The sequence below is a fragment of the Lissotriton vulgaris genome, chromosome 7, assembly GCF_964263255.1.
Source record: "Lissotriton vulgaris chromosome 7, aLisVul1.2, whole genome shotgun sequence".
NCBI lineage: Eukaryota > Metazoa > Chordata > Amphibia > Caudata > Salamandridae > Lissotriton > Lissotriton vulgaris.
In genome coordinates, this window is record NC_141695.1 from 1,681,494,969 (window position 1) to 1,681,516,577 (window position 21,609).

At 41.8% G+C, this 21,609-nt stretch overlaps 1 protein-coding gene across 2 annotated transcripts in view; it reads left to right on the top strand.

The window, feature by feature from the left end:
• C7H20orf204 (chromosome 7 C20orf204 homolog) overlaps nucleotides 1–21,609 on the top strand; it is a 117,890-nt gene that overhangs the window by 52,198 nt on the left and 44,083 nt on the right. For both annotated transcript variants that reach the window (XM_086929061.1, XM_086929062.1), the window contains exon 3: nucleotides 18,556–18,633. In XM_086929061.1, the coding sequence (XP_086785187.1) occupies nucleotides 18,556–18,633 (78 nt within the window). The remainder of the gene's footprint in view (nucleotides 1–18,555; nucleotides 18,634–21,609) is intronic.

The following is a 21,609-nucleotide window of genomic DNA, read 5'->3' on the forward strand; positions in this document are numbered from 1 at the left end:
CAGGCAGGATTCAGAGCACATAACATAAGATGTATTTATTAAGCTAATTTTCACCCATAAGGGTATACTGGCGCTGAATAAAAGATGTTTACTGTTACCCAACTCAATCCATCTCCTCCTCCTCCTCCTCCTCCTCCTCCTCCTCCTCCTTTATCGTTCAGCCCATCGCACTTCTTCAATATTGGAGTCTCCCTGCACCTTCACCTTGTCATTCCTGTAATAATGGGGGGCAGTGGAAACCAGAGTGCTGTGGATCCCTCATTGAAGTAAGCTCTAAACCTTTCGCCGTGATGTGTTTGGTACCGCTCAAGTTTTTGCCATCTCCAGCCATGTTCCTCAATCATAGTCTCTGGTTCGGGTTCCGCTTTGAGCTCCATGATGCTCCTTGGTCTGCTCCCTGGTCCGATTCTCCTTCTCCTTTGCCTTTTCCTGGCTCTTCACACACAGAGAACGTAGAAAAGCTAATTAACAAATATAATAAAATTTCATGGGTCACCCAAAACAAAATGAAAATAATACTACAAAGCCAAACAGGTTGGGTGATATACAAAAAATAATGACATGGAACCTCAAAATAACAAATAAAAAGGTAGGTGGCTCACAAAAAATAGCAACAGTTATGACACCTGGATAAAGTAGAGAAGGGGACAACTAACAACAAATATTAGAAAATGAAATGGTTAACAAATTAAGAAGCAGAGAATGATGTAAATACAAATGAGGAAAAATCTTATATACATGAAAGAAACATTTTAAATGAAACCTAATTACTAAAGACTCCAGTACAGCAAATACAACTGTATGGGCAACCCACAACAACAAGAAAAGAATAACACAGAGGTAATTCAAAAACAGTAAAAAATCACATTGTAAAGAAATTCACAAGATTATGGGTAACAAAACAGTAAATACAACAAAATGGCAAACATAAGTTCAAACAGCACAACATAATTTTACATCAGTGACTCAAACAGAAGGAAAATAATAGTACATTGGTATTCAAAACAGGAAAAATATCCTCGGAGTGAAAAGGCTAAAACAATATTAAACAAGTCTCCCAAAATAGTAATAAAGGAACATTTCAATTAGTAAACCAATTCAGAAAATAACCTGAAATAGCAAATAGACATTTCTTGAGTAACTTTCGGGAGGAACAAGATACCATTTATGGGTAACTCAAAACAGGTGAAAATAAAACATTACCTGGGTAACCCAACACATGGAGGAACACAATACTACATAGATAACTCAAAACAGCAAAAAAGAAGTTTTGTTGAGCAGCTCGAAAACATAGTTAGTTAACATATCACATGGGTAAAAGAGGAGAAAAGAATATCTCAATGGTACTAGAAAAAAGAAAGTAAAATACCAGCACAAGAATAATCCAATACAGCAAATAGAACATAATGAGATTTTCGGGAATTAAATATGCGATGACGCAAACGATAAAAAAGGTCTGCAAGTAAAAGAGGATAAAAAATAAACACGTAGAGCAGATCTTGTGTAAAATGCTATGTTTTATGTTGGAGAGAGTCTAAAAGTCTTGTAAAGTTCTGGAGTTGGTTCATATCCTAGACTCTTCCCAGTTACCACTCTCAAAACACCTTTTGCCTATGTTCCCCTACCTAAAATACCATCTAGTTCATGCCCATCAATGGTGGATGAAGTCCTGTTCCTCTCAAACCCCTCCAGTCTTGGCAGTTGAAGTTTCCAAATGGCGACACTGCTGGAGGTTTAAGAAGGTGGAAGAAAAACAGGAAAGGATAAGTTGGGTGTTAATTTTGAAATTTAAATCTCGGACAGGCAAGATTGAGGCGTGATGATTAAATCAGGAAGCCACAGTAATATGTCTTTGGTGCATAGAGAAAGTTTGCTATGTTGGGTGCAATATATAAATGGGTTATTAAAAGGAGGTCTAGTATGGTATTTTCATGGGTGGCTGCTTCAGTCTTATATACGTGTAGCTGTCCCTCTATGACTGAGTTTCACCAAGGACTATGTGGTCTGGCAGGTTCTCCATTCTCGAAGATCTCCTTATACATAGGATTTGCGTCTCTGGGTCCTTGGAATAAGTTTGTGACTTCATCCAAATCACTCCTTGGGGAGTGCAGGATTCATAAATATTCATGGAGGATGATTGTTGCACAGAACTTACTAATGGAGACACCCATTCCTGTTTTGTTTCAGTAGCAGTGGACAGTCAGTTTGGGAATTTTTGATGTTTCCTGACATGAGGTGTCTCTGAAAGGCCTGTGGAGCTTGGAGAAAGGGTCTTAAATGTCAAGCTAGGAATCACTGGCCTGTCTCGAAATCTGTTTAGTTCCCATTAGATCAGTTGTTCTTCTTTGAAACGCCCTAGAAGGGCATGTCTTCCCTTAAAGCGCTTTGTGAGGGGGGAGATCCCATCACCTTAGTCTTCAAGTTCCCTGTAAATACAACCAGAAATACCATACCAGGTGCCCCTTGTCTGTCCAACACTCTCCGGCCCTTTTCTGAGCTAGATGCAGCTGCCCATCTTCCCCAGTTCTCTCCAGGTCACTGTGTCAGGCCTGGGTTCCGGCTGCGTTTTCCAGTGTAGTTTTCACAGCATGGACTTATTGTATTAAGGGATTTTGTGGTCACAAAGCCTGTGATTTGCAAAATTGAATTCTTTGAAACTGCAAAAACTTAAGTTTTAATGTACAAAAGGTATATTACAAGCCACAAATTGTTTTTGTGACTTAAAATACATACATTGTAACTCCTTTCAATTCTAAAAGAGAGGACCATGGAAGGGGTGTGTCCCCTACTCACAAATCACAAGAAATGTTTCAATGTTTTGCAAATGCAGTTGAGGTCAAAACGCCAAACGCTTTGATGACATACCATCACGGTCTGTCAGGGACATATTTACTTTTGTGAATATGGGATTAGCACATCAGTCACAGACCAAAAATATTTTCAGATCACACACCAGTTGGTGTACAAAATGGATATTTCAGGTGTATATTTCAGGTGTTTGAAAATACCTTTAAAAACATTTGTATAGATCGTCCCTAGGGCTGTCACAGCAATGTACATTTACTGACAGGACATAGGGTGGAGGAGGCCTGGTTTCTTTCATCACTTCATAATAGGCTAGCAGAATAGGTGTGACCAGTGGTGGAGTCAGTCTCTTTTTTAACCAGGTGAACCTGGCTGAAAACATGTTTGTATGCAATCTTCAAAATTATCACAAGATAAATGGCACTTATCAAACTTTCCAATCCAATTTGGCAAATGCATTTTATTTTGAAATTGTATTTAAAAAGTTGTTTTTCTGCAAGCACCACATGGGTTCTTCGTTCCCTTGTGTTTTTATACAGCCTCGCCTACAGGGTTGGATTAGGATCAAAAGTAAGCCTGGGCATTCTAAAAAATAGTGGCTCACATTTGCGGATTTCGCCTTTTTGTGAAAAGCTGCTTCAGTATTTTTACTATTATGAAAAAAAGAGGGGGGTTCACTAAAAGAGGCATGTTTTCTTAACTTCTCTGAGATAAATAAATGCAAATGTTGGCAGGGTTCTTTGTCGACAGATTAGCTTACACTGGTGAACCACACCTGAATATAAGTGAGGCCACTTCTGCTCAGGCCCCTGCCCCTTCTCAATCTGCATACATTAAAGGGCCGGCCCAGGGAACCAAAAAAGTGGCATGGAGGATGGCCTCAACAACAAAAGGTGTCAGAATTATGACCAGCAAATGACAAGGACTTGATTGATATATGGCAGAGATGATTTAAGTCATGTCAACCGTTGATGATTTATGACCTGTCACGCAGCAAAGTTTCATGATCCTGTCAAAATGATTTATGAATGGCAGAGATTGATGTGTGACCTGTCAACCGTGATGTTTTACCCGTATCGTAATTATGATTATGATCCTTTCAGAATGACTTGTGACACTCAAAAACGCGGCCCACAGCTGCAACTCCGATACCTGCCCATCGCTTGCCTTACCAATGTGACCCTGCTCGCCTACCCTGCTAAGATTGTATCCTCTGTTTCACTTAAACTTGTTTACCTTTTTCAGGGGGGGCAGAATCACCCTACTCCTCCCACTTTTAAAATATAGGCTCCGCCTCCTCCACCCTTCAACTTATTTTAGGTCCAGTGTAACAATACAATCTGCAACACCTATGGTTTACTATATACATAAATTGGACTTAGGGCTTTGACCATGAGCTTGTTTGAGCCAGAAGTCTTCTGACACTGTCTGAGACATTGTTTTTCACATCTTAAATTAGGCCATAGTAGGCTGCATCTCTCACCTCCTCCTACTGGCTGTTTGGTGCGCCATTCTGCCTCCTCCGAAGTATATCCATGAAGGAATGTATGAGGGAATAATTTACATCTTAAAAGTACACCTATTCCGGTTTGTCATATTTGATTATCTCACATCTCATATATACATCATGTACCTGAATCATTCCTTTTTTGTTACTTTTTTTCACTGCAAGACACATTGGCTAATTAATGAACTGCTGGGAAGTCATAGGTCAAGTACGGTTATTGTGGAGAAGTGTGGCTCACTGGTTAGAGGAGGCATACCCTGAAGCAGAGGTCAGACCCGGGACCAGGGTTCAATTCCTGACACGGCAGGGTCTTGAGCCCAATTGTCCACGGACTCGATAATTCTCGCTTCGGTGCCCACTCTAAGCACGAGTTCACACTATGCAGCTCTGGGCATTAAGCTTGCTTAATCTCCACAACGGCCCCCTCGCGGCGGGATGCCAGGCTTTCACCTTGGGGATGCCCAGTACGGGTTATCTCATAGGGAAAAACCAGAACGGGTTCCCAATGCAAGCGCCGAGATGCCTTAGGATAAGTCGAGCGCTATATAAGAAAACACATACATACATACATACATTGCTACTATTAAAGGAACAACCCTCTGGCATCTCTAACAACCTCATTAAGCCGCCAGGTTGTTGATGCGATTGAGTTCACCCAGCAGCTCTCCACGTTCTGCTACAAGGTCACTTGTGAAATACAAATTCAGCACATCCAGAAACACTGACAGAGACAACAGGTATGGCTTATAAATGAAAATGTAAATCAGACATACTGGCCTTGCCATTGCTTGTTTTATTCGCCATTTTCCAGCATGGGTATGTGGGGAAGTGTCCTAAAACCCACCAGCTCCAATGCTCACCTTCCTTTTTCTTTATCTTCCATTTACTATCCACCATTTCCCTTTTAACCTCTACTCTTGTTTTTTTTTTTATTTAAAGAGCACCTCTTGTCCCTACCAGGCCTGTGTTTTGTTTTATCTACACAAATCCTTTTTCATCCACCATTTTACAGTGCTCCAAACTCTTTTTACTTTTGATTTTCTTGGATCTCATTTGTTAGGTTTTGCCTGAGACAGGGCATGCTCTGTCGCTTGGAAGACATTTTATTTAACAAAAGGAGCTTAGAGCCTGCCCATTGTTTACCATTCATTGGCTTCACGGTCACTCTTATTTGCTGCCTCCTAAATGGCCAGTGTGTGATGGTTTCACTTCCTCTTCTTTCTTTCGGAGCATGTGCCAAGTACTGATTTCTGCATTTCATTTAGCGTCCTTCCGCGGGTCGTCCTGTGACAGACATACTATCTTTTCTTTACTCTTTCACTCTAGTAGTTATCTGTGTTGCTTTTTATCTCCCACCCTTCAGTTGTCTGTGTTACCTCTTCCCTTCCACCCTTCTGTTGCGTGTGGTGCTTCTTTCCTTCCACCCTTCTGTTGCTTGTGGTGCTTCTTCCCTTCCCCCTTCTGTTGGCAGTGTTGCTTCTTGCATTCCACCCTTCTGTTGTCTGTGCTGCTTCTTCCCTTCTGCCCTTCTGTTGTCTGTGTTGCTTCTTCCCTTCCACCCTTCTGATGTCTGTGTTGCTTCTTCCCTCCCACCCTTCTGTTGTCTGTGTTGCTTCTTCCCTTCCACCCTTCTGATGTCTGTGTTGCTTCTTCCCTCCCACCCTTCTGTTGTCTGTGTTGTTTCTTTCGTCCAAGCCTCCTGTTGTCCATGTTGCTTCTTCTCTCCCAATTCCCACCATCACGTATTTCTTACTGCTTCTTCCCTCCCATCCTCCCCTTGTTCATTTTGATTCTTCCCTCCAACCTGCCACCCTCCCATTGTCATTGTGCTTGTTCACTCCCGCCCTCCCATTGTCTGTCTTGCTTCACACCTCAGAAGAACATGAAACACTAGGACAGAGTTGGCCGTGTACTAGATACTTTTCTACCCTCCTATTGTCCTAGTTAATTCTTAACTTCCACCCTCCCTTTGCACGAGTTGCTTGTTCCCTCCTTTCTTCCCTCCTACTGTCCATATGGCTGTCCCACCAATCGCCATAAGGAAAAAGTGATATGACGTGGCACGCCCTGGCTGTGTCATGGAGCTCTTTTTCGAACTTTTAGCCATGTTGCACAGAAACGCTGCTTTACAACACGGGTAAAAGACATTATTACCAATAGCTCTTGCACAAGAGAAAGATATTGGTTTTGCCAATGCTTGTTATATATTTTATGGCTGCACTGTTAAAAAAAAAAAAACACACAATGATCGTCTAGGCCTGGCGTTTGATAAGGCGTTTGTGACGATTTCTTCCTCTTTTTCAAGGTTATTCTCATTCCTGTGGCCCATTAAATGTAAATAAACTATGTGGATCGTTTTCTTCATTTTGTAACATTTTGACAAAGCACATTCACTAAGAAGCGCATTTCATAGGAAGGTTGTTTTGTGTAACAGCTTCTCTTTCTTTGCATCCTCATTTTCGTGAGAGAGAGATTTGTTTAAGAGCAGACTTAGGTTCCCCTCACCAGAAGCAGCAGGCACGGATCGCGAGTGGCGCGTCGAAGGGGGTTGAGGGGTGATGATGTAAAAAAAAAAGTAAAAAAGACTTACCTTCTCGCCGCTCTCCCGTAGGTCGTCTTAGTCTCTCCTCTCTGGGGCTGGAATAGGAAGCAGCAAGGGTTCCTCCCCTAAGCCAATCACAATGCAGGGTTGTTATTGGTCTGAGCGCCGAGGATCGGTGCCCAGCCAGGGAATGGGGGCCTGGGCCATGAGAGAGAGATGCTCTTTAAATTCTGTTGCATTCTCAGAAGAGTCTTGCCTCTCACCAGAACTCCAAATGTGACTCTGAACTTGTTGTGCCTTTTATAGGCATTACTTCTCCACCAAGCCCAGCATTTGGCACAAACCGGAGTTGTGGGCTCAGAGCTTGCAGCATAAAAATTACTCGCAAAAAAAGTGACTCTTTCCCCAAATCCCTGACATTAGTAGGGTCAACTGCAGTTTTTGGCTGAGTTAAATAATAAGGTACTGATACGCTCATTCATAATATAATGGAATAATGCACCCCAGACTATCAATTACAAAGATATAACAAATCATCATGGGGTTTTGTGCCACATAAAGAAAGGGTCCACAAGCCAGGTGCTTTTTACAGGCTTTGGGCCTCCTTATAAGTTCCTTAGTGGGATTCTGCAATTTGAGTGTCAGTGATAGGGGGGGTTCCGGTAACTCAGAGGTTGCAGAATCAACAGAGATTACAGGTTGGACCTAGAAAATCCCCTAAGAAATTTGACACTATCAGGAAATCAGTCATTCTTGATCCGATTCACTCAGTACCTTCCCTAGTGTTTAACTGAAAGCTGTCAAAATTTGCTGGTGAAACATGACTGTTACCGGTCCCAGTGGGAAACTTTAAGGCGACTAATGTCATTGTAATACATCTTATGGGGATAAAGTATTCTTATAACCTCAATGTGTGCTCTTCTATTGAGGCAGTCAATCGGGTGGTATTCAGACAAAATATCAAAATTTAAATATCGATATACAATAATATCGATGTTTAAATATCGAAGGGACATAATATTGAAGGTAAGTAATGTCGATAGATTTTAATATCGATATTAGTAATATCGATGTTAGTAATATCGATGTTAATAATTTCGATGTTACTAAAATCGATTTTTATAGTATTTTAATGTATATTATTATGTATTTAATTTATTTTTATATAATTTAATTAAATTGTGTATTTTAGTACTGTAGCAGGTTGTGGGTTTATAGGGGAATAGGGTGGGAAGTAATTTAATTATATTATCATTTAATTATATTATATTAATTATTAATTAGTAGGAATTATAAATTCATTTTAATTAATTGGTAATTACTTTTGATTAATTGATAATTATTTTCTGTAGCGGGTTGTGGGTTTATTGGGGAATAGGGTGGGAAGTAATTTAATTATACTAAATTAATTATTAATTAGTAGGAATTATAAATTAATTTTAATTAATTTTAATTAAATGGTAATTCATTTATATTAATTGATTAATTGATAATTATGTTCTTTAGCGGGTTGTGGGTTATTAGGAGAGTAGGGTGGGAAGTAATTTAAATGTAATTAAGTAATAATGTGTTTTAATTAATTGTTTTGTTAATTATATAATTGTTAATTAATTATTAATTGGTAATTAATATTATTAAATGGTATTTTATTTTATTTTTAGTTAATTATTTATTGCTAATCATGTTTTAATACTTATGTATTGGTATTTGTAAATGGTTTATATTTATTTAATAGTAAAAAAATGTATTACTTCCAATTTTTAAAAAAATTATAAGTATGTTATTGTTACCCCTACGCTATCCAACACTTTCCCTACTGTTGCACTCTCTGGAGTTGTAATAGTAATTGTTACCCCTACGCTATCCAACATTTTCCCTACTGTTGCACTCTCTGGAGTTGGAATAGTAATTTTTACCCATACGCTATCCAACATTTACTTACTTTTTAACATTTTTATTAATTGTTATTTATATTATTATTTTATGTATATAAATGTATTTGTAATTTATTATATTTTCATTTACTTATAAGTTATTACAATAATTTTTTAGAGTTAATATTAATGAAGTATATACTATGTATTATATCTTTATCATTATTATGTGTTTTTATTACATAATTTATTAATTTTAAATATTATTATATATTATATATTTTCAACTATGTTGATTACATTTATAAGTATTATTTTGTTAATATTACATTTTTTTAAATTAAAAAAACGATATTTTAAAAAAAAACAATATTTTTGACATTCAATATTTTTTTCCCGATATTTTTGTTGCGATATTTTTGTAGTCAATATTTTGTCAGATTCAATGGGGTCTAAGAGATTAAAAAAAAGTGTTGGAGTATCTGAAATCATTGAACAAAAAGTGCAGCTTCTCTGTTACTAGACATGCTGGTCATCTTCTAATGGCTGCAGCTTGTTTCCTCGAGAATTGTTTTCCGGCAGTAAACATTAACTCATATAATGTTTCTTAGATTAAAATACACAAATGTGAGTTTTAATAGCAGCCCCTACCTATACTGTTGAACAGGAAATGGAAAGCGTGTAATTGTCCTTTCTGTATCCAATGAGATTATAAGCTGCAGAGCATGTCCCCCCCCCCTCTGTATACCAGTTTTTGCTTTACTGATTAGCCCACAGCCACCTGAGCAGGCCTCCACCCTCTCCTCACACCTGACACACCCACTTAAGTTTGTGGAAAGAATCACAAGGTAGCCACCTACATTTTCTTCTGTGGAGCTTGAACCGCCAGAGAGTAAGCCAAAGGAAAGGTGGTAAGAGTACACACTTTGTGCAGTGCAGTTTTAACCTTAAAACTGTTATTTTTTTTAAGGGTGGGAGGAACTCGCAGAGTTTCACTACACGGAATTCCGCAGTGTTACAAGAAAACTCTGTGAGATTCCACGAAGTTCCACGAGCGGGCATAATTGGCACATTGGGTCATTTTTAGAGCAAGGAGCTTGCTCCATGCTGCAAAATCAGCACGAACCGCACCATGCGGTGCGCCAGAGGGTTCTGCATCTTTGCTGCTGCTCAAGTAGATTTTCTACTCGAGTGGCAGCTTTATCACCATAAACAGTGACGGTAGTCCATGTTGAGAAAATCTAGCCAGGTGCCGTCCTAGCGTGAAAAAATCACATGAGGGGACGCCAATTCTCGCTTGCCAAATGTTAGGGCTCACTCTAACTGCATTTGCACTGTGAGCAAGCCATAGGCACACAATCTCTAACTTTCTTACAATATGCTTAAACCTAAGCATCCTTGGTGACATCAAGGTATGATTTGACAAGCCTAATATGCCACACCCCAGAACCATCTTTATTGGTCTAGACACACACAGCCTACAGTAAATCATTCCTAAACTCACACAAACAGATATCATTTTTGCCAACCCAAAGATAGTAAGACTCAAAAGAATTACTCCTGTACTTAGTTAGACCATTTCCTTGTTGTCTTCCAACACAAGACACCAAAACACACCACAACTAAAACCTGCCTATCCCCAACCACATACCGACCATGCAGCAAGCTGAATTTGGACGAACTAAAAAAAGCTGCTTACCTCCAACACAAATCTAGTCACCATCACGCCTGTGCAAACATTCTATAAATGATTCCTCTGAAGACATCCAAACTTAACAAACGAAAACACGCGCCTTGGATAAATGCCGTGTTAAAAAAGATACAGCAACAAAATGCTATGCTTCAACACAACTGGCTCAAACCAAGCAATCCTAATGACATACCTACACAGACACAACATGTACACATCAACAATCAAAGAAGCAAAAAAAAGTGTCAAAATGCACAGACGCTACCAAGCCCATTACTCAAGGTTTTAGTGCCAAACTGGCTAACCATTACCTATCGAAGGTAATGATGCTGGATACCTACTTAGACAACAGCCCCAACCAGTTTCCCACAATATCCTCCAGTTAACGGTAAACACAGCAACTATGCTTGTTCAAAGAACTATTACCAACTGAATTTCTAGATCTTATCAAAGCAAGCAAGCCAGTCTGCTGCCCCTCTGATCCTTGTCCACCTCAACTCTTTAAAACATTCTACTATCAACTTTGGCAGCATCCCAGGACGAACTCTCGTCAACAACTCCTTAACAACAGGAGTTTTCCAAGAAGACCTTAAAAAGAAATACATGCACCCCTTTAAAAAAAAGTCATAATCTGGACAATTAAGACCCCAACAAATAGAGATCCATAATAAACAGGCCATTCCTGGCAAATGTATAGCAGAAACAGCTTTCACCCAGATGTCACAATTCATTCAAAACAATTCAATACTTTCCGACTTGAAAACAGGATTCCGTCCAGGAAGAGGCACTGAATCAGTCCTCATTTTTATCTGGGATGACCTTAAAACCACAGTGGACCAGAATAGAGTTGTTGTCCTTCTTTTATTTGACTTTTAAGCAGCCTTTGACACAGTGGATCATTATGCACTCATCCAAAGACTTATGGAACCCAGAATAGAGGGCACAGCTGTCATTTGGATCACATCCTACCTACCCAACATAACGCATATCATACATACCCCCCCCCCCAATTCTCATTTAAACTATACATTAAAGCAGGAGTCCCCCAAGGCTGAATTATCTCACCCATGCATTTCAACCTCAATCTGAAATCCATATTAGATCTGATCAAGGGGGTTGGCATAACCTGATATAACTACACAGAGGACATGCACAAATGCCTCAAATTGGAAAGCCCAATGGTTAATAAAACATCAAAACTCATCGAATGCCTCCAGTCTGTTGACAAATGGATGACATGGAGCCAACTCAAATTGAATGCCCCCAAAACTGATATACAAGACAGGGGTGAATGGAAAACCTAGGACCATCTCTCCACATAGCCTGATGATCTAGGACCACCTCCCAAAATATCCAATGAGGTACAAAAAAGCCTTGGAATTAACATGGCACCAAACTGTCAATGAATCCACAAGTGGATAAGGTAGCCAAATCAATCTTTATCATGATGAAAGCACAGCAACGGATCTTCCGCACCTAGGATTCCTACACAAGGTCCAAGCTCCTGTACTACCAAAACTGAACTATGCTACTAGTCTGTATCATGGGAAAATGCCTTTATAAAACAAGCTGAGCCACGCATGCTGTTTTCCCACAAGCGGAACTGTGCTTGCCTTAACCACGCATATGCCTTAACCATGCATATGAGTGGTTAAGGCAGTGCGTGGTCTAGGTGCTGGGATGGGCGGGCACAGGAAGAGGAAGGATCGGAGAGGACACGGTCTGGTAAGTGGAGCTGGGGCTGGGTTTTCGGGCATGGGGGTAGTTATTAAGGGTTGGGATCGTTTTTAGGACTCATGGAGGGGTCGGGTTGTTTTTTGGGCTCTGGGTTGGGGTAATGTTTAGGGCTCGGGTAGTGTTTAGTGTTCAGGGGGTGTCAGAGTAGTATTTAGGATTCAGGGGGGGTCAGGGTAGTTTTTAGAGCTCAGGGGTGTCAGGGTAGTGTTTAGGGCTCGGGGGATCAGGATTGTTTTTAAGGCTCAGGGGGAGTCCAGATCGTTTTTAAAGCTGAGGGTGGGGGGCAGGAATGTGATCTTTCCCACACAACCCTTTACCAGTCATGCCTTTACCACGAAATGACGTGGTAAATGCATACGTGGTAAAGGAATGTGTTGTCCTGACGCATTTGTACTTCGGGCAGCGTTGTAGAGGCACGCATGGTTTTGCCATGCGTGCCTCCGTCATACAACCCTTTATCATCGCTCAACCTTGTCCATTAGGAGAAGACTACAATGAATTCAGAATGCTGCAGCTAGACCCCTCCTACATGTAAAGCCACAAGCATCTCCCCTGCTTTTACGGCGCTACACTGGTTACTGATTGCAAGAAGATCTTCTTTCAAGCTGCTTTGTATCACACACAAAGCAATACATGGCACAGGACCACTCTTTGTCAGGAAAAAAACAACAAATACATACAACAAAGGAACCTACACTCAAGAATGGCTCCCCGCCTCATAATTCCTACATATAAGAAATAAAACATGGGTGGGACACCTTTTTCTGTTCAAACAGCCAAACTATATAATTCCCTACCTACAAACATAAGATCCACAGACAACCATCTCCACTTCAGAAGATTAGTCAAGAGCTGGCTCTTACCCACTACGACTATACAACTCAAGAATATCAATATTCCTTATATGCGAAACCACTCGTGCAGCTGGTGGTGAATGGGCATACATCAAAGATCTTTGCCCTAAACCGAGGGACAAGACAGGGTTACCCTCAGTCACCGATTATATTTGCAGTGATTCTTGAGCTCCTGGCGAGCTGGATACGTGGAGATCCTTTGATCTGAGGGCTGAAGCGGACGGATGGGTCGGAAGATAGAATCTCTCTCTAAGCCGACAACATCCTGCTATATGTGGCGCCTCCTCTATCCTCGATTAATAGGGTCCTTCAGATCTGCTCCAACTTTGGAAGATACTTAGGATATACCATTAACTGGTCCAAATCTGTAATATACCGACTACATGGGCCACCCCCAGTCCTGCCGGCATAATGCGAAGCAAATATAGTGACAGAAGGCTTTCAGTATTTAGGAATATTTGTTACGGCTAATCCAGCACTTTTCTATGAGCAGGATCTTCAAGGGCCCTTAACACTGCTGCAAGGCGATGCCCGCCACTGGAGATCACTACTGCTGTCCCTATTGGAGCTAGCGCTATTGTTCAAAATGATGGCACTGCCCCATTTCCAGTATGCCCTTCAAAATACGCCATACAGTGTCCATGAAACGTACTTCAAATCGATAGAGGGGGAAGTTAGAACCCTTCTCTGGGATGGAAAACCACCCCGCATAGCAGCCCATAAGTTGGTCAGGGGATGGTACGATGGGGGAATAGCTCAACCAAATTTCCGAGTGTAATATTGGGCAGCTCAACTATCGATCATCAATAAATGGATAGATGACACACATGAGGAACCGGCCTACTGCATGGATAATGGGAAAGGGGGGATTCAGGGGGGCCCTATATACAAAGCTGAATAGACAGCAGCTCACTGGCCCTAACTGGCCCTAACTGTGGCCCTATGGCACAATATCATGAGAAAACTAGGCTGGAATAATAAAAAGTGACGCTGAATACGCCCATGTGGCACGGCGAGATATTGGGCAAGCTAAGTAGATACCGGGGATTAGACAAATGGGACACCATTGGTATATCATAAGTGGGGGACCTCGTTAAAAAGGGGAAAATAATCTAATTTGCTGATTTACAACGAGATTACGAGTTGTCCAAGGGGGAAGCATTTAGATCTTGCAAATACATATCACTCTGATGGCAGTGCTCCGGGTAGATAGTGAAATACCAGAGGCCTCACAACTCGAAGATAGACTGCTGACGGAACACATAGACCATCGGTTAATTGCACTTACCTACCAGAAGATAATTAAGAACTCTCCTGACCCATTTCAGCCCCATCAAGAATGCTGGCAGGCAGACTTGGGAAACCTAGAGGGGGAGGACGGGCGCGACACGCTATCCTCCCCATCAGGAGGTCGCCATATCATCACGGTTGAGGCTAATCCAACTAAAGATTCTGCATAGAACATATATCTCATGTACATTGCTGGTTAAGATGAGAAGAGTGTTGACAGAGAGTGTAGAAGGATGTGTGGAGGGGTGGCACCTTTTGTCTTAAACTCTAGGATTGCCCGGTTATTCGGTGATACTGGTATACTGTAATTGCAAGCATGAGAGAGGTCAGTGGCGGTGCCCTACTGCTGTCACCTAAATTGTGTTTACTTCATATATGGGAGGCCACTGACATGACTCGAATGGATCAACTCTAGATCACTATGGGTTTTACAACTGCTTAACAAAACATCGCGCGGAGGTGGGGGGTGTCCAAGTCACCAACCTTGGAAGAGTGGGAGAGAGACATGGACTGGTGCATATCGCAGAAAAGGCGGTATATAAAACCAGGGGGTGCCCTCAGAAGTGGGATCGGGTATGGGGAAAATGGAACACACATAGTGGTGATATGTGTCTCCCGCTCCATCCAAGGGAGGGTATCATTAAAGTCAGGACATTTTGCAGATGTAACCAATGACGTGCAGGGAGGGGTGATTGGGAGCTAAATATATGCCTAACTGGAAATGAAATGTATTTGGCCTGGTAATGAACCAGGACACCAGTACGCACTACTCAGTTTAAATTGAACATTAGTACATTTCTTTAATTTTTACAAGGGATCAACAAAAATCATCATTACATTCATATTCATGTTTCATTTGTTACGATGCGAGTTCTTTGTCAACATATAAAATGCTATCTGCACGCATAATTCATACAACTCAATGTATTGATATTGAGTTGTATGAATTATGCGTGCAGATAGCATTTTATATGTTGACAAAGAACTCGCATCGTAACAAATGAAACATGAATATGAATGTAATGATGATTTTTGTTGATCCCTTGTAAAAATTAAAGAAATGTACTAATGTTCAATTTAAACTGAGTAGTGCGTACTGGTGTCCTGGTTCATTACCAGGCCAAAAACATTTTATACTTCATAGTTTGCAGGCTATATACCAGCACAGCACACATACCGAATAAACGCTTTGAAATTCATCTAATAGAGTGCAGCTACCCTCCCACATTCATTATTTACCCTAACTGGAAATGAGACACAAAGTTGATTTATTGATTTGAGCTGTTATGTAGATTGATGCCAGCAGTAATGGTAACTTCAATAAAAAAAAAGAGTTAAAAAAAGGAAAAGAATATCAATATTCCACAACAGTATACTCAAAAATGACAAACTATACTTCTCACAGTAAAGGAAAAGAGCTGTCATTATACAAGTGCCATATATATATCTATAAATTATTTATACCTTCCTATTAAAAAATACCCTTCCAACCTTTCATAACCATCCCCATTCTGTCACCTCTCAAACCTTTCTGACTACTATAAACTCACAAACATCCTTCTCAAACTTTCACCTCTCCTTTGTTGTCCTACCCAACTAACAAACACACACGACCACTACTTGCAAAAAAACGACTTCACCTGTATAAATCAATTTCTAATATTCTATGCCTACTCCAAATACCCTCTTTTCAAATCCATCCCTATCATTCTGCCCCGACTCCAAACTCTACTAAAAACGCATGAAATCAGGAGCACAAGTCTAACACAACCAATTCACGAGAAAAGAAATGTTACTAACCTACTAATGAAAATGCGTGCTATCTGCCAAAAAAATGCTTCAATGCCTCGTTGTGCGTTGTAAGCACTATATAAATGCATTTAAAATTACATTAGTAATTTCAGCCACTAAACAGGTGATCATCTTTCCAAATCGGCAACAGGAGTCACTCATATCTACTAAAACACTAGGGCCATTTCGAAAAATACATGTGCATTGTGCATAGTTCACAACTGATTTAAAAAGCGTGAAAGGAGCACAGTTGCCTGAAGAAGGCAACAATCAGAGGCAGATACACAGAAAGTGGCAGAAGAAAACAACATTGATGCTGGGCTGGTGCCCAATCCCAGCCAGATAGCGGAGGCTGGAGGTGGGGACCCTCCTGAGCAGAAGACAGAGGAGGCGGCTAACGTGACGAATCAGGATGGTCTTAACTTAGCAAAAACAAGCATGACAATACTTCAGATTTATTCAACTAGACCTGAATGATTGAACATGATTTTTCACTAGTGCACTACATTCCGCCCGCGTGGTTACAGTACGTTCTGTAAGTTGTTTAGTTCAGGCAATAGATTTTTCACTGGCTTTAATGGTTACTCTCAATTTTCTGCTGACATGCCCAGAGTCCTTGCCCTGCACAAAAACCTTCAGTTGCCCATGCGAATACCACCAAAGACATAACCACTAAATTCAATACCACAAAGACGCCCCTCAGAGCGATTGGCACTGACAATATCAACATTGATGAGTAAAATTCAACTCAATGAGTAAAATTACCATTTGCTCTATTCTAAAATGGAACATCAACGGGGGTAATCTTTCAGTTTTCAAAACGACATGCCACATCAATCTGGCTCCTGCTGGAGACCAATGACATTTTCTGGGGCGATTTGTGCACGGTAGGATGTTCCTGGAGCACCTGGCAAATCTCCTGCACCTGGTTCTCCTCTTTATCTTCCGCCAGGTTGTTGTTCAACTCCTCCCCCTTCTCCTCTTCCTTCTCATCATTGTGGTCTGACTCTTGATCTTGTGGTTGGTTGTGGTCCTAGTCCTGTAGATCTTTCTTTGCTTGGTCAATGTCATCCTGGTGGCCGCGGTCCTCCTGATGGCGCTCCTTCTTCTGGTTCTGTTTCTCTTCTGCCTCCTCTCAATGGACCTCATTTCATTAATAAGCACCACTCAAAAGCCTGAACATTTCAATTACCAGTTTGTGGGCCTTTTGTTCTTATGCGGTAGGTGGAAAATAATTTCGTAGAATTTTGTCAAAATGTTCTTCTTTGTAACACAATATTTAAAAAAAAGTTCTCTGCAGTACTTAGGGCACCACTGCATTATGTGGGGACTAATGAATTTGGAGGCAGCTATGAGCACTTCGATTGGCTTCAGAAGAACTCGAATAGTTTCACATAAGTTTGACACTGCATTTCTGTTTGCTGGGTAATTTACGTCAAACATGCATACCTCACCTTCAGGCTTGGGTGCCGCACCTTCTGCCAGGAGGCTGAGCAAGGAGGCAGAGACCCTGTAGGAACATTCACACACACACACACAGACATAATGGGTGATAATTGACCCCACAAATTATGCTCCTGTACCCCCAAAAAAAGAACAGTTGATGATCTCTAAAAGTGTCAACAGAAGAGTGATGAGGAGTTGAATATCAGAATTAGGCTTGGGTGAAATTTAAATTATGCTGGCATAATTAGCATAATTTGGGGGATTTCGTGTTATGTTTGTTACGTGAAATCCTCGAAATGACATCATTATCCACGGTGCATAATTATGTGCCACTCAGGGTTAAAATATACTGTGAATGGGCCATTCGTAATAAAAATGTAACCTGGTTGTAAAAATGCTGCATCTACACAAAAGCACACCACACGAATTTCACATACACATAATCAGAATGTTATGGCATTGAAATGTGGGGTATAGAATGCTCACTTTGTGCCTATGGGTGCAGGTGGTGGGAACCAGCACTAATCTTTGGGATACTGGGATGTATTTTTTTCTTATCACACTTTGAACCATAACAAGATAATAAGGCAGAAAGCAAAAGGGAGAGAGAAGGAGACTGGGAAAGATAGGAAAATAGTGACATAAGGAGAAAACTGGAATCAAAAAGACCCCGCAGAATGATGTAAAGAGACAGGAAGTGAAGGTTGGTGGAAGAAAGTGGTGTGAGGTGGAATCTACGTAGGCACCAATAGTAAAACTTAGGGGTCACATTTTTTTTGCAAAATAAGAACTACTAGGCATTCCTATTGCACAATATGACTCGAGAACATTTTATAAATAAATATTGAATTAGAAGAAAATAGAGATTGATCCCTGTACCTATGTTTTACTTATTTATTTTATTTCATTTTAGAAACTAAGCAAAAGAGAAACAGTAAGAACTATGAAAGCAAACTCTGTGGGTAAGAAGAATACAAATGGCACAGATTTCATATAAAAACAATTTGTTTTATTAACAGAAAAATCTGAATGGAGCTGTGAAAAGCAGAGGCCAATCGAGAAGAAGAAAAGTTAGCCAACCCTGCTGGGCGCAGAAGGTACAGTGTCTCTCACACAAACACTCACACGCAGGGCCGGCTTTAGCGCTAGTGTCGCCCGATGCCACAGTCTTTGTTGGCACTCCCCAGTGACCTCCATCTCCATGGATTCCCTCACTACCACCCTCCAACAGTGCCCCTTATTTCTCCATAGCACATCTCTCACTACAAGGTGTAGCAGTCACATGTCTTCCATACTGGCAGGCATATAATTTAAGAATGCTTGGGCTGGAGAAGCATTAACTCAATATTTGAAACGTAAAACATGTGGTTAGGGTTGGTATTACTAATAAGAATTTATTTCTCCCCAAATGAACCCTTTTTAGCAACCTTAGGATGATGAAGGACTGGGAAGAAAACCAAAATTCTAACTTATGTCTTGCAGTTTGTATGCATCTCCATGATGGCAGCTTATAGCTCAGTGTGCTATATTAGGTTTGTACCTTATGAAGTGCAAGTAAAAGAAGGATCTCTGTGACAAAAGCTGTAACCCACTGGGCTATTTATATAAAATACAATTATGTGATCTGCATGGTAAATGTTGTTTGCAGCAGATCTTTTTTACTCTAGTACACGCTTTCCACATGTTTACAACAACACATGCAAAAAGAACAATTGATGGACAAAATACTGAACAATGCCAAATGGTCACCCCCAAACAGTCACCCCCAGCACAGAGATCAGGGCCTAAACCCATCGTTTTTGGCTCACCATGCCATTCCAGTCCACACTGCCAGGCCAGTTCCTCCCCGGACCAGAAAAAAGTAACCTGGGACCGGTTTTGGGGTATCATCCCTCAACAGCCAGGCTAGCTTGACTTCAGTGGCATGAAGAGCACGGGACCCAGGTCTGGGCATACCCATCCCACTAGGGCGACAAATGCAAAAAGAACAATCAGTGGACGGAATGCTGAACAATGTCAAATATTTACTCCCAGTACAGAAATCTGGGCCTAAATCCATCGGGTTTTTTTGTGCTCACCATGCTATTCCAGTTTGGACCCAGCCATATGCAAATCAGTCTTGACCCTGCTCCCCATGGGAACAGTACAGCTTGAAGTGCCAGGCCAGGTCCTCCCTGGACAGGAAACCAGCTTCCTGGGACCGGTTTTAGGTTATCACCCCTCATTAGCCAGGCTAGCTTGACTCCAGTGGCATGGAGAGCAGGGGACCAACGTCTGGGCATACCTGTACCACTTAGGGCGACAAACATAAAAAGAACAATTGATGGACAGAATACTGAACAATGTCAAACATTCACCTCAGGTACAGAGACCTGGGCCTAAATGGATAGTTTTTTTTGCTTATCATGCCATTCCAGTTTGGCTCCAGCCATATGCAAATCAGTCTTGACGCTGCTCCCCATCGGAACAGTCCTAACCCAAAAGTGATCCCAGGATGCTTGTTTTCCGGTCCAGGGAGGACCTGGCCTGGCAGTTTGGGCTGGACTGTTCCCACGGGGAGCAGGGTCAAGACTGATTTGCTTATGGCTGCGTCCAAATTGGGGTGGCATGGTGAGAAAAAGAACGATGGATTTAACCCAGATATGTAATTGGGGATGAATGCTTGACAATTTTCAGCATTCCATCCATCATCTTTTTGTATTGGCATATGTCGCCCTTAAGGGAGGGGTATGCCCAGACGAGGATACCATGCTCGCTATGCCACTGGATTCAAGCTAGCCTGGCTGATATGGGGTGATACCCAGAAAACGCTCCCAGGATGCTTTTTTCCCAGTCTAGGGAGGACCTGGTCTGACAGTTCCGGCTGGGCTATTGCCATGGGGAGCAGGGTCAAGACTGATTTGCATATGATTGGGTCCAAACTGGGGTGGTGTGGCAAGCAAAAGAACAATGGATTTAACCCAGATCTGTGACTGGGGGTGAATGCTTGACAATGTTCAGCATCCCGTCCATCATCTTTTTGTGTTGCTCCAACACCACATGCACATAGTCAATTTGAAAAAATACCCTGCACATTCTCTGACCAGCACTTATTTACATGTTTATCTTGAGACACGCACAGACACACCCCACCAGCGTCACACCACAATGTCTGAAGGTAGAATGCAGAACCTTCTGGCACAAGTAGGGTTTCCACCTTTCCCAGAGAACAATACAGTCTATCCTTTCATATTTTAAGATTCTGCAACGGCCCAGACCTGATTCTTAAGTAGAACTTTATATGAAATAATCTGTATTCATTTTAAAACTAGCATTTCTGTCTTGGTTTACTTTAATTATCAAGAAAGGGCATTGAGGGGGAGGAGCTTCGCGGGCAACCAAGATGGCCGCGTAAGCTCGGAGCTCCGCGGACCCTCCAATCCTCCGCAAATATCCTGTTCGAAATCCTGATCCACGTTGGTGGATATTACTTCGTGAATGGTCACTGACGTGGGAGCCGCTTTCCGCCTCTAAATCGGTGGTTCCTACGCTGAGATACGTCGAGTGAAAGTTCGTGCCAGTGACGTGCCATTGTCTCCTGGATCTCCGCCACTCCGCACGACTGGAATGCGAAGTGGCTGCTCGAGGTCCCATCTGGTGGAGTGCTTGTGATCGAGGCGCCATCTATCATCGGCCTGGTCTGAATATCGACTTCGATCCTGGTTCGGTACACTTGGCTCTAGCTTGGGCGGTGTGACCCTTTGTTCTCATCGGACCGGTCATGGCGGGCAGAGGAGACCCCGACAAGACGTCGAACAAAGGCGTCCGGGGCAAGACCCAGACACAACAGAATAGGATTGAGCGGTATGTCCAGCCACGGACGCCACCCAATGTGGTGGCCTCCACTAGAGACCCTCCTCAGGCGGGCTCGCCCGGTGGGTCCGAACCTACCCTTGGCGACGTTATGGGGGCCATCGCGGGCATTCGGTCCGAAATGCAAAAACAGCATGAGGTCTTGACCCACAAGGTGGACACTTTGGCAGTGGATCTCACTCTTATCAGGGCCGACCTGGGTAAGACAAACGACCGTGTGA